The sequence below is a fragment of the Rattus norvegicus genome, chromosome 10 (assembly GCF_036323735.1).
Source record: "Rattus norvegicus strain BN/NHsdMcwi chromosome 10, GRCr8, whole genome shotgun sequence".
Taxonomy (NCBI): domain Eukaryota; kingdom Metazoa; phylum Chordata; class Mammalia; order Rodentia; family Muridae; genus Rattus; species Rattus norvegicus.
In genome coordinates this window covers 7,523,082-7,537,100 of record NC_086028.1, presented here as the reverse complement: position 1 = coordinate 7,537,100, position 14,019 = coordinate 7,523,082, and the positions used below count along the sequence as shown (strand labels likewise).

The 14,019-nt window shown below is 49.2% G+C and overlaps 1 protein-coding gene across 3 annotated transcripts in view; it reads left to right on the top strand.

Annotated features, from left to right (window-relative positions):
- Abat (4-aminobutyrate aminotransferase) overlaps positions 1 to 14,019 on the top strand; it is a 96,124-nt gene that overhangs the window by 62,374 nt on the left and 19,731 nt on the right. For all 3 annotated transcript variants that reach the window (XM_006245760.5, XM_063269943.1, NM_031003.2), the window contains 2 exon segments: positions 3,887 to 3,936; positions 12,714 to 12,794. In XM_006245760.5, coding sequence (XP_006245822.1) covers positions 3,887 to 3,936; positions 12,714 to 12,794 — 131 coding nt within the window.

The following is a 14,019-nucleotide window of genomic DNA, read 5'->3' as shown; positions in this document are numbered from 1 at the left end:
CCAGCTTCCCGGTTTTAAGCATGTCATACTCACTGAGAATTTACCAGACACCTGGCTGTTGCCAAGGCCTCCGCACATTAATAAATGGCCACAACTGCTCTACGTCAGGGTCTCCAGCTATCACCTCCAACTGACCTCATATCAGAAGCCAAGAATCATAGGGTCTGCCTGGTGGTTCAGTCTGAGGTCTTGCCAGGATACGAACCAGTGAGTCCACCCCTTTTGTTCCTACTGAGCAGTCTTACAGACACCTGCCCTGCGTGAGGAGGTCTTACCACTCAGAGCCAGGTTGAAAGTTCCCTAGTTGGAGTTCCCTTTCCATCTCTCTCCTTCAGGAGCCAATGAGTCAGGCTGCCTCTGCAGTTTAATGAGCTTTACTGGAACCAGGCTTATCTACTGAGGCAGAAAAGTCATAAACACCCAGGCAGCGTGATAAGCCAGAACTCTGGCCAGAAAAGGTTTGGAAAAACCCAGAGAATGTTCTGTCCTTGAATGATGAGCAGTGTCTAGTCCTGGGCCTTGCACCCATTGCGTGGGCCAGGGAAAAGACAGAATATGTTAACTCTCCGCCATGGTCTTCTGCTTCCACAATGTATCCTCCTCAGCTGGCAGGATGAAACCACAAAGATTTCCCCTTTAAATCCTTCTCACTCTCTGCAGAAAGGTGATACTTAGTGTTTTATACTTGTCTAAACTTAACTGTCTTTTAGGGAGAACAGATCTGGGACCCAGAGCCTCAGGCAAACAACAGAAAGATTGTTTCCACTGCACTAGCCTCTGGCCTCAGCAATACAATGTCTCCTTTCAAAATAAATGTATTTCAATTAAAAAGCACATGTCTTCCTTCCTCGGTGAGGTAAATACTGAAGACTGGGTAGCTTGTAAAGAACAAAAGTTTCTCCCAGTTTTCAAAGCTGGGAGTGCAAGATCCAGGCCTCACTAAAGAGCACTTTCTTTATAGAACAAGGTGCTGCTTTTCTGCAGTTTCCTGACAAGATGGGAGGCACTAACTCCCTACGTGTGGGTTCCACTCCCTTGACCTAATCACCTTCCAAGATCTGGGAGAGACTGCAAACAAGCTCTGCATACTGTCAGCTCAGAGGCCAGGATCTCGGCAGATGAGCTGCAATTACTGTAGTAAAACCTTCCTGATCTAAGCTCCTCTCATTGCTCTTTCCTCACACAGCTTGTAAGCTTCTACGTTCTTGCCCGCATCACTGGCTTACTGTGCTGTTAATTCATTCATTTACAGTGTACTGAGCAGAGTGAGCCTTGGTGGCGAGGAGTGGACAGAGAGGTCTCACAGTGGTCTCTAGACACATGGACACATCCTCCAGACACCAGTGCCTACGGCTTCCTTTGACCTTCCTGCCAGAGTTACTGACAGGCAGATCCATTACTGTCCCTGTTACTGTCTTAAAATGCCCTGGCAAAAGCTATTTGAGAGAGAAAAGGTTTATTCTGGCTCACAGGTTAAAGGTACAGTCCATCAAGTCAGGGAAAGAGTGGCATTGGGAGAGTAAAATGTCACACTGTATCCACAGACAAGCACAAAGTGATGAATGCTGGTGCTCAGTTCATTCAGTCATTCTATCTGCCATCTATCTATCAATCAACCTGTCTATCTATCTATCTATCTATCTATCTATCTATCTATCTATCTAACATCTATTTAGCTATCTATCATGGAGATAGGGTCTTGTCATACAGTCCTGGCTGGCCTAGAATTCAATATAGTGCCACTCACTCTCAGAACGAGTCTTCCTACCTTGGTTAATGTAATCAAGGAACTCCTGCCAACACACACACAAAGGCTAGTTCCCAGATGATTCTAAATACTATCAAATTTTCAGTCAGTATGAACCTCGCCAACAGGACCAGCCATAAGGCATAGAAAGCTGCTGCACATGGTAGATGCTCAGTAAATACAGATTGTCATGAAAGAGGGAGGGTGAGGCTTCGTAGGCTTGCAGGGTCCAAGGCATAAAGGAGACTGGGGTGTTCTAATTTCTCAGAGTCATATTTGGGGGAGTGGAGAGTGGGGAACATTTCATGTAGCCCATACAAACTGGCCTTGAATTCCTGATCCCCCTGCCTCCACTTCCAAAGTGCTGGGGTTACAGATGCAGACCACCACACCCAGCTGCATCTCCTCTGTTTTCCTGGGCATCCGCAGCCTGTCCACGCCTGACCCCATAGGGCTTCTGGCAGAATGAGGAAGGCTTATCAGGGTCAAGCACTAGCTCAGAGCCGGGCACAGAGCTAATGCTCAGGAAATGGGAATTGGAGTGAATTACGATGCCATTCATTTTATTTTCTCTGTTACAGAGTCTTGCTATGTGCTTCAAGCTGACTTAGAACTCTTCATATAGTCTAGGCCGGCCTTAAAAATCACAATTCTCCTGCCTCAACCTCCTGCAGCTTTTTAAAACTTACTGTCATCATCATATTTACTTTATGTATGTGTCCTCATGTATACACGTACCATGATGTGCATGTGGAGATCAGAGGGCAACTGTGGAAGTCAGTTCTCTCCTTTCACTGTATGGGTTCCAGGAATTGAACTCAGGTTGTCAGGCTTGTGGCAAATACCTTTATCTGTTCATCCACCTAGCTGGTGTGTGTGTGTGTGTGTGTGTGTGCATGCTTATATATATTATGTGTATGTGTGTTTATATATGGTGTGTGTGTGTGTTTAGAAATTTATAGGTAAGCCTAAGTTTCTATGACCATTTTCTAAGGCTTCTGCATCAGGTCAAGCTATATTTTACATGCTTCCACCCGTTTCACAGGGCAGCAGGCATCCAGCGCTCAGGGAGCACCTGTTGGAGGGGAAGCATTAGTAACGGTGCTGCTTAGTATACTTTTCTTAGACTCAGTTTTGGGTCACTCATCGCAAGTGAATAGAAATACTGTTTGCTTTTTGTTTTTTTGGGGGGGGGTGTTTGGATTTTTTGTTTTATTTTGTTATTTATTTCTTTTTTCAAGACAGGGTTTCTCTGTGTAGCCCTGGCTGTCCTGAAGCTTACTTTCTAGACCAGGCTGGCATCGAATAGAGATCAACTGCCTCTGTCTTCCGAGTGCTGGAATTAGAGGCGTGCACCACCATCCCCCAATATACAGAGTTGTTTTTATAATACCGTGTATGTGCATGAGTGCAGTTGGAGTCCATCCACGTGCTTACACTGCAAGAAGTTTATGTGCACTTCAATCATAGATGATGGACAGAAGATGCTTTCAGATCTGGAGATGTTGAATGTTATCATTAAGCCCTCTAGATAGGATAACTTCATAGGAGAGCTATTGCTGAATCCCAGGGTATCCTGAGCCGAGGTGTATGATACCAGCCACAGTGACACCCTGGAACATGCATGTGTATATGAAGACAGGATGTGGCACGTGACACGGTGGTCACTTTGCAGCTGGTGTCCCTTGGTCCTTGAGGAGACATTTGTTGGGCTCCACCTCAGCTTGTGGACACTGGGAAATGAGCAGGATCACACGCAGTCCACGGCATTGACCTCTTTTTTTTTTTCTTTTCTTTTCTTTTTTTCGGAGCTGGGGACCGAACCCAGGGCCTTGCGCTTGCTAGGCAAGCGCTCTACCACTGAGCTAAATCCCCAACCCCGGCATTGACCTCTTGATGCCCTGCATCTATGTTTGTCTGGTCCATCAGGTCTCAAACCTGAACAAACATCCGAGCATGCCCAGGGAACTTAGAGCTCTCCAGGCTGCACTGAGAGAAACTTCTAGTCAGGGGTCAGAGCATTTGACACACACAGAGCGCTTCAGAGACGGAAGCTAAGGGGCAGGGAGAGAACTAGTACAGAGGGAAACCTCAGATGCGGGAGCTCGCTCTAACCCTGCTGTACTTTCATCTCCCCAGGTTACAACCATCCGGCTCTGGCGAAACTCGTTCAACAGCCTCAAAATGCGGTATGTCTCCCTGATGTGCTGATGTGCAGACTAAGGGCAGACTGTGCTCATGGCCAGACCTGATAGGCATCTTCAGGGGTGTTTCTTTCTAAGTGCTCAGATGTTTGCTGAGCACTCAGATGCCTTGGAGAAGTGTCGGTGACCTTTCCTCAACTTGACATAGACTTAGTCACCTGGGAAAAGGAGAACCGGGTAGAGGAAACACCTCCTGTCAGATTGTTCTGTGGGCGTGTCTGTGAAACATTTCCTTGATCCGTGATAGCATGTTCACTGTGAGCAGTACCACCCCTGGACAGCTAGAGAGATAGCTTAATAGTGAAGAGCACTTGTTGCTCTTACAGAGGACCTAGATTGGGTTCCCAGCATCCCCGTGGTGGCTCACCACTGTCTGTAACTCCAGTTCCAGGGGATCCAATACTTCTTCTGACCCTCACAGGCTCCTGTGTGCATGTGGTACACACACTCAGGCACACCCATAAAATGAGATAAATTTGATTGGAAAACCATTCTGAGCAAGTCATGGGCAACATGCCAGTGAGAGGTACTTCTCCATGGCCTCTGCTTCAGTTCCTGCCTCCAGCTTCCTGCCAGGCTCCTGCCCTGACTTCTCTCAGTGATGGAGTGTAACCTGAAAGCCTTCTCCCCCGAAGCTGCTTTAGTTGTGGTATTTATCACAGCGACAGAACGTAACTGTGACCTCGAGGAAAGTTCAGCATCACCATTCCCATGAAGTCAGTTACTTAGCCGTTGTCAGGTGAGAACTGTAACCACATCAAGGCTACGGAACAAAGGATATGGTGTAGACATAAGACGATAATAACAGTTAACATACATGAACAATGCAGTGTTCTGTGTTTTTATTTGCATGTTTGAGTGTGCACTGTGTATATGCACCACTCTCGGAGGCCTGAAGGAGGCATCAGTTCCCAGGGCGTTACAGGCTGCCATGAGCCGCCTGATGTGGAGACTGGGACCCAAACCCAGGTCTTCTACAAGAGCAGCAAGTGCTCTTAACCCTGAGTACCTCTGCAGCCCTCCTTTTAAACATACCGCTATCAAACTTCAATGCACGTGTATGTTGGATGTTGAGACTAAGCCCCCCATAACCACCTATATGGTATGTAGGTTATAACTATAACATTCTATGATTTGAGAGTCTGAGTAGCAGAAAGGTTGCATGCATATCTGCCTGTATTAGTTGCCTTGTTGGCTATAACATAAGCAGCTTCAGGGGAAGAGAGGTTTATTCTGGCTCTCAACTCCAGGGTACACCGTCATGGGTGGGGCATGTGTGGCATGGGGCACGGTGGGAGGCAAGGACGACTCCCTACAGCCCACCTGCATTCAGGGAGCCGAGCCATGAAAGCTGCTTCTTAGCTCACTTGCTACCTCCTATTCATCCCAGAACTCCAGCCGGTGTGGTGGTACCACACACACTTAGAGGGGGTCTTCCCAGGGCACGGCGGTCCAGAAAGTCCCTCACAGCCATTCTCAGAGGTGACGCTAGATCCTGCCAGTCGACAGTATTAATCATCGTGCTGGCTGAGGTCACGTGGGCCTGCGGAGGCGCTTGAAGTAAATCCGGAGAACCGAGTTCATCCGTGATGGAGCAGTCAGAGGTCAGGAGAAACTTCCCAGGGAAGTGACTTTGAACAGAGATCTGAAGGAGGAGAGGCCATGAGGTGGCGCGGGCAGAAACAGACAGGACTAGAACAGCCACAGAGTTCCTACCTCCTTTGTCGTAGTTTGGCTCCCGTGACGGTGAGCAAACACTAAGGAAAAACAGCTTGGAAGAAGAAAGTGTTTATTTGGCTTGAGGTTAAGGTTCATCGCTAACAGAGGTCAGGGCAGTGATGTGAGGCAGGAGCTAAAGCAGAGGCAGTGGAGGGTGTGGAGGGTGCGTTTTAAGCTTGCTCCTCATGGCTCGCTCAACCCAGGACCACCCGCGCAGGGCTGGCACCGCCCCCCTCGCATCAATCTTTAGGCCAGAGGATGTCCCACAGACACGCCCACAGGCTGGTCTGACAGAGCCAAGGCCTCAGCTGAGGCTCCCCCTTCCCAGATAAGTACAGGTTTGTGTCAAGCTGACAGCAACCACCCAGTTCAGCCTCGAATGGGCTTTCTCAGTCTCGGTTCTGATGGCGTTTAGATCCCGACCACTCCATGTTATGGGGGCCCCTCGTCATGGCAAAATGGGAATGAAGTCTTGTAAGTGCCGATATTTTGTCTGGTGGGTATAGCAACCTTGGTTGGGAAGCCCCACGATAGAAGAGCTAGGCTGAGCATGGTGGGACGACGTCAGAAGACCTGTGTCTGTCTTCAGTGTCCCTGCATGTTGTACTCAGTGAATCTGTCCACGAAGTCTCTTGCTGCCCACGGTTGTCCTTTTAAGCATCCTTTTTACATGCCATTTTCCTGAGGTCGGGGTGTCACTCGCTTGTCAAAGTGCCCGCTATGCAGGAAGCCCTGAGTTCTATCCACACCGCTTAGTGAAACCAGTGATGGTGGTGAATATCAGTAATCCCAGTTCCCGAGAAGTGGAGGCAGGAAGATCAGAAGTTCAAGGGCACCCTGGGCTATATAATGAGTTTGAGACTAGAATGGTTTACATGAGATTCTATCTAAACAATTAAATAATAATAATAATAATAATAATAATAATAATAATAAATAGACATTTTACTTTCCTGTTTGTTCTACTACCACACAGTTTTGATCCTGTTATATATTCATTTTCAATTACTATACTAACAGATGGTCACAAATTTAATTAGTACCTGAGAGCTACGAATAGTGGCACATGCCTATAATCCAAGCACCCTGGGAGCTGAGGCAGGAGAGGATCAGGAGTTTCCGTTCATCCTCATCTGTATAGCAAGTTTGAAGCCGGCCTAGGCTGCATGAGACCCTGTGTCAGGACAACAGTGGATTCAGAGCAATGCCAGCGGGTGGCCTCTGCTTCAGGCCGGGGGGGGGGGGGGGGGGGGGGCCTCTGTTGAGCCTAGCTGTGGGCTCTGCTCCTTGGGACCGGCTTCCCGGCCTCCCTGTTGGAGGCGCTCCTGTGTGCCTGAAGCTCCGTCAGCCTCTTGGCAGACTCCTTCCCTCTTGGTCCTTAAAGCCTGCATCACACTGGCAGTAGACGTCTTCTCCTCTTCCGCTTCTGCTCCTGTGGTCATACTGGGCCCAAAGGAAATAGAGAACCATCTTCCAAGCGAGCCCATCAGGAGCCATTGTGGCAGCTTCCTGGTGACATAGACGTTGTCCTGGGGGCAGCAGGCGGACCTGGGATGCTATGGTTGCTCTCGCCATGTGGATATGCTGCACGGGCACACAATAAATCTGCTCTGTATGACAGGATATGCTTCACTTCCCACTGAGAAAGTACAAATAGTAACAGGGATCTGAACAGGTCACCCTCAGCTATATGATGTTATGAGGGCTACGATTTCTTCCATCCAAATGAGACAGACCCTGCCACTCTGTCCTAAAAGACAATAGGACCCCTCCTCTTCCCTGTCTCATGAGTGGACTCTTTATTATGTCTTATTACTTTTCTCAAAAAATCATGAGGACTTCCATCCTCATTCATCCTCTTGTGGGCAGGAGACTGTCCCTTCCGGTGGTTTCATGGCATTGCCTATATGAATAAGTGGCAACCAGCTTGTCTACTCTCCTGAGGATAGTTCCACTTTGGGACTCTCGGGAAGATGGCTGCTATAGACAATGGAGCCCATATCCACCAGGGGCTTCCCCTGTGTTCTTTCTACCGGATGTAGAGACAGCAACAGAACTGTGGCCATGCCAGGTGTCCATGTTCTGTTTCTGCAGATCCTGCCAGTTGAAAACTTACTGTCTTGATTTCCTTTCCTACTGACATTGGGGTGGGGGTGGGGTCTCCATCTCTTCATGTCCTGTCTGACACTTAGTGTGTGTGGGTTTCCGTGTGACTCAGAGGAGGATATCTTGTCTTCTCTTGATGGGAAATTTGATCCTTAGTGGAAATGGAGGGTGGTGGTTTGGAGCCCTGACCCGATCAAGAGCTGAACTCCACTCTGACCTGTACTGGGGGTGTAGCCTTTGGAAGAGCACTTGCCTGGCATGCTCGAAGCCCTAAGTTTGAGTCCCTAGCACTGTGTAAACTGGGCATGGCTATGCATGACTCTAATTCCAGCCCTCGGGAGGTAAATGCAACGATACCAGAAGTTTCAGGCCATCCTTGGCTATATAACAAGTTCAAGGTTAGCCTGGGCTACAAAAGACCCTGTTTTTTTAAAAAAAAGTGTGTGAGTGTGTGTGTGTGTGTGTGTGTGTGTGTGTGTGTGTGTGTTAAATTCTTTTAAACTCAGACTTGGAGATCTCCTGAAAGAGATCAGTGGGCATGAGAGGAGCTGCCCGCTTAGGAGAGACCAGAGGACAGTCTTGCCTCCGATTAATCGAGCACAATGCATAGGGCATCCTGAAAAGGTGGCCAACGAAGCCAGAGGCACAGGGGATGTGTTTACGCTCAAAGTCGCTTTGTTTTAAAACTTGTGCAGATCCCAGATGCCTTGGCAGCTGGTGCTGAACAAATGTGTCAACAAACATGTCACACATATTTGCAGTGTCAGCCGCCTGCAGAGGCAGTCTTCCCAGTCACACTTGATGTCAAGGCCTGAGGACGCTGACTCTTGCAACAACACCTCCCTGTTCACCTTGCCTGTCTCCCCACATACCCAGCCAAGGGCTGGTCCCCACTGAGGGACATGGCTGGTCTTGCTAGCCAGCTTGCTATGGGACTCATCTTCCAGCCAGTCTTTTGAGGCTGCATTTGCTTGGGTTCTGGTCATCCTGCTTGCCCAAGTATGCTTGCCCATCTCCCCCACCCCACACCTGCCGTGTCATCAACCCTCTTGGGCCACAGTAGCACCACTGTGAACCACAGCCTGCTGACTTCAGGTCAGTGTAGAAACGGATACTGTCTAACTGCATCCATCTGGGTTCCAGCTCTAATGTCTCTGGGGCCATCTCAGTGCATTTCCCCTACACTGTGCACTGTGTATTTGGCCTTGCCTGGGAATGGTCACACTGCCATGAGAAATGGCTGTAGTCTGACTTTCCCATACCTGGGATGGATGCACACAGTGGGCCAAGTAAGACACTCACCCATCTGAGACTTCCAGACTGTTGTATCATACCTCAGGAGCCCTGTACTCTGTCTATGCCTTCTCTCCTGAAGGCTCTCTGTCAGTACCTGGCAAGACATGCCCACGTTGGCAGATGAAGACCCTGAAGTTCAGAGATGTTGAGTGATTTGCCTAAGGTTACACAGCCAAGGACAGTCCTCCCTAACCTAGTGGAAACCTGTCCTTAGTTGTCTCTGCGGCCGCATGTCCCAGATGTCTTCTGTTCCTAATGTCACGCTTTGTCGAGCAAGAACACCGCCCCCACATCTTTTCTGGGCCCAGATAGGCAATCAAGCTGCCAGCCTGCCTGTCTGTCTCTCTCCGGAGGCCTTTCCCCCTCCGCCCATGGCAGCAGTTTGCTCCTAGCCTGGTCTCGTCATGTTCCTGACTTCTCACGGACCTCGTGAGCACGTCAGAACCAGAAGGAAATGCTTTTTTAAGGCCCCTGCCCACACAGCAAGGTCTTCAGCTCTGTCAAGCAAATGTGTACCCGGCATTTCTAAGCAGAGGTCCCTGGAGTGCCTAGCCCAGAATGCTATCAGAAGCCAGCAACCCCGCACTGGAGGCATGTCTTATGTCTTGGGACAAATTGCCTGGCCTCTCTGGTCCTTAGCAGTGAAGAAAGTTCAACGTTCATATTTCTCATCCTTCCTGCCCCTTCCGTGTCTCCTAGGCACACCAGGGAGGAATCACTGAGCAGGGAAAGCAGCAGAAGTATGAATCTGCCCTGCTTTCTACTGGCCCAAGCCACACCCCAAGCCACCAGGAGAACAAGTGGCTGCTAGGGCCTCCTGTCCTGTGTCTCCCACAGTGTAGCAACGACACCATTCAGATTTGCACTGAGCTTATCATGTCCAAAAGACGCGAGTGTCCAAGATGCCCCCATGTTGCAGGGAGTTTCCACTTGTCTGCTTTGGTTCATTTGTCTGTTTTTGAGAAAGGGTCTCCTGTGATCTGGACTGGCCCTGACCTCCCTGTGTAGCCAAAGATAGCCTTGAGTTTCTGAGACTCCTGCCTCCACTTACCAAGTGCTTGCAATTGCTGCCCACCGCACTAGGTTTCTGCCTTGCTGGAAATGGAACCCAGGGCTTTGTGCATAGCAGGTGAGCACTCTACCAACAAAGAGAGATCCTCAGCCTGGGACTCTGTGTGCACCAGGCTGGCCTTGAACTTGAACTTGATAGGAAGCTACACCACACCCTGCCAGATCCCTACTTTTTATAACAAACGTTCCTATCCACAGCAGGAGAGAACTTTTTGATTTACAAACTGCAAAGATGGTTCCTGTCTCCTTTCTCCAGCTGCTCCTGAAGTTAAGGCCACTTCCCTCTCTATCTTTTTTTTTTTTTTTCTTTTTTTCGGAGCTGGGGACCGAACCCAGGGCCTTGCGCTTGCTAGGCAAGCGCTCTACCGCTGAGCTAAATCCCCAACCAAGGCCACTTCCCAAATGATGCAAGTTAACTCAGATCAGGGCCAAGCCACAGGCTTCGCTTGGAACTCGCCAGTCTTCCTCTGCTTTCCTTTTGTGATGTGGCCTAGAATCCAAGCCAAGGTGCCTAGTTGCATTTGGTGTGATCCCTTTCATAGCCCACCACGTCCCTGTCACTTACCTGCTAACAGCCTCCGTTGTGACCTCCCCCATCCCTGCTGGTGCTGGTGTGGGTGAATCCCCAGGGCTGCTTTGTTCTCAGTCCACTGCAGATGTGGTTGGTCATTAGCATGAGGGCCAACTCCAGCACCAGGACAAGGAAGGGATTTGGGCTCCAGGTCAACCTCTAGTTGTATCCTAGGCTTCCCTTTCTGTGTGCCCAGAGCGCCTCTCTTGAAAACCTGAACTATTCTGAATTTACTGTCTTTCCACAGTATGCTGCTAACCCCAGCCCAAAACTCTAGCTCAGTGGTTCCCGACTTCCCTAATCCTTTAATACATAGAGTTCCTCATGCTGTGGTGACCCCAACCATAAGATTATTTTCCTAGCTACTTCCTAACTGTACTTTTGCTACTGTTACGAATCATAATGTAAATATATGTGCTTTCTGATGGTCATATGCGACCCATAGGTTGGGAACCACTGTTCAACTGCTCATCTGACCAGTCACAAGTTATCTTAAGGTTGTGGAAAGGCCTGTCCAGTGCCTACCAGGAAGTAGGTGACCAGATACGCCATGCTTCCGCCCTGGTCTCTCTGTTGCGTGCTGTCTGGGATCATCTCCTCCTGGTGGGATGAGGCAAAGAGGAAGGTCCTGGGTAGGAAGTCATTACCTCTTAGAGTGTTCCTGAAACTCCTGTGAGCAAAGACAGGCGCAACTCCTTCTCTCTGTTTTAAAGATAAAATTGTTGAGGCTTCATTTTAAGTGGTTATTTATGCTTAATAACTTTTAACTCTGATTTCCTTGGGGATTTTTGAAACAGGATCTCATGTAGCCAGGCCTTGAATTCAGTTTGTAGGTGGGGATCACCTTGAACTCCTGATCCTCCTTCCTCTACCTCTCCAGTTCTGGGATCACAGATGCGTGCCAGCACACCCAATCTATGTGGAGCTGTGGATGGAGCCCAGAGCTTCCTCCGTGCTAGGCAAACACTACAACCTGAGCTTTGGCTCCAGACCCTGGAGGTATATTAATACGGGATTTTACTCTTAAAGGCACCTGCCTCTCTTCGGGGCTTGCAATATTGTCCCGCACCCAGAGGCTGTTTGAAGCTACATTTTTTTTTTTATTAGAACCAGAAAGTCAGTGCACTTGTCCTGCTTCTTTGGAAATGTGTTTGTGCTGTCTCCCCAGCCCGAGTTCCAGCCCAGCAGCCACAGGGCAGGGCAGACTCATCTTTGAACAGACTGATCCCTTCCCAGAACCCCTCACTTCTCCGCATGAGGAGTGAACAGCATCAGTTTAGCATTGACTCTCACTGTTGATTTCCTTGTAGAGGGAATTAATTCTCTGAACCCATATCCATCAAAATAGAGCTGAGGGGGATAGATGTTCGTGGTGTTCTGGCTTTTTTTCTCTACCTAATTAGCCAGCTCTACCAACACACCTCCATTCTAATTAGAAGTCCCACAAGTGCGTGTGTGAGTGTGAGTGTGAGTGAGTGTGGGTGCACATGCATGTACCCATGCACCCCAGCATGTGTGGAGGTCAGAGGGCAACCTCAGATGTCAGTTCCTGGCTTCTGTCTTGCTTGTGACATAGACTCCCCACTGTGCACTCCAGGTTGCCTAGCCTGAGCTTCTTAGGATACTCCTGTCTCTGTCTCCCATCTTGACTGGGGTCACCGGGGTTATAGATACTCTCATATCTGACTATACACACCACCACGCTTTACATGCGTTCTGGGGCTCTGAACTCAGCCCTTCACATTTACAAGGTGCTTCACCCGCCATGCCAGCGCTCCAGCCCCTGCTTTTTTTTTTTTTTTTTTTTAATTAAGGTAAACTAGTGCATTCCAGCAGGCCAGCTGTGCTATGTGGCAGCTTAAACCACTAAGATAACACCAGTGAGCCTACAGTGCCTCGCAGAGCCTTTTCGATGTCTCCACCATGTGAAGATACCATGCGGGAGAGGGCCTGGGTCGGATGCCAAGAACTGACGCGTCTGCCTGCTGTTCTCTTACAGAGCACTTTCATCAACAGACCTGCCCTGGGCATCCTGCCTCCAGAGAACTTTGTGGACAAGCTCCGGGAGTCCTTGATGTCGGTGAGTTTGGAGGATGACTCCTCCCATGTTGGTAGTCCCACTCACCGCCACTGGCTTCCAGCCTGTCTGTCTGTCCTCAGAGGTAGCCCAGGCAGGCAGGAAAGGGTGAGATCCATAGCCAGCTAGGATGGGTGGGCAGGTGGCAGCCGCTGCTGTTGCTGTCTGGCTACATCAGACAGTCGAGGGAGGGAGGGAGGGAGGGAGGGAGGAAGAAGGAAGGAAGGAAGGAAGAAAAGAAGCAGGGTTGGGGATTTAGCTCAGTGGTAGAGCGCTTGCCTAGCAAGCACAAGGCCCTGGGTTCAGTCCTCAGCTCCGGAAAAAAAAAAAAAAAAGGAAGCAAGGAAGGAAAATGTTTTGAAATAAGGATATGAGACAGCCTTGTCAAAATGACCAATTTATTACTTGGTTCTTTCATACATAACATGTGTGTGTGTCTGTGTCTGTGTCTGCGTGTATATATAAACAGGGTCTCATGTAGACCAGAATGGCCTCAAATGCATGGCCTATGTAGCCCAGGATAACCTCAAGCTCTCTACGGGAATAGCTTTTAACTAATCTTTTTATTGCAGGAGTGTGCCACCACACCTATTTTGTGCAGGGCTGGGACTCTGAACCCAGGCCATGTGCCTGCTAGGCAAGTGTTCTACGAGCTGAGCCTCATCTCCAGCCCTCGAGATTTTTAATTTGTCTTTTGATGAAAAGCAGGGGTTTTGTGTGCAGGACAAAGGGCATCATTGGGGAAATGGGTACTTGTCCTGTGACGAGAATGAGGGGTGTGGTCCTCCTTGGACTCCCCTTCAGTTCTTCTTGCCATAGGAACTAAAGTCACTGAGGACCTCAGCTTATGGTCCTGGAAGTGCAGGTGTCCCAGGAGACACAGAGGGGACTGCTGTTTACATGCACACACACACATACACACACACACATACACACACACAGACAGACATACACACACATACACACACATACACACACATACACACACACAGACAGACATACACACACATACACACACACATACACACACACACACACACACACACACACACACACACACACACACACCTTTATTTAAATTTGAGAGCCTCACCGTGTGGCCCCAGCTAATGCTGAGATGAACAGGTTTAACCTCACACTGGCCTGGGCTCCGCTGGCCTTCTTTCCTCTCTACTGACCTCAAAGCTCTTCCTGGGCTTCTCCACCCTGGAAAAATCTGAGCCCACTC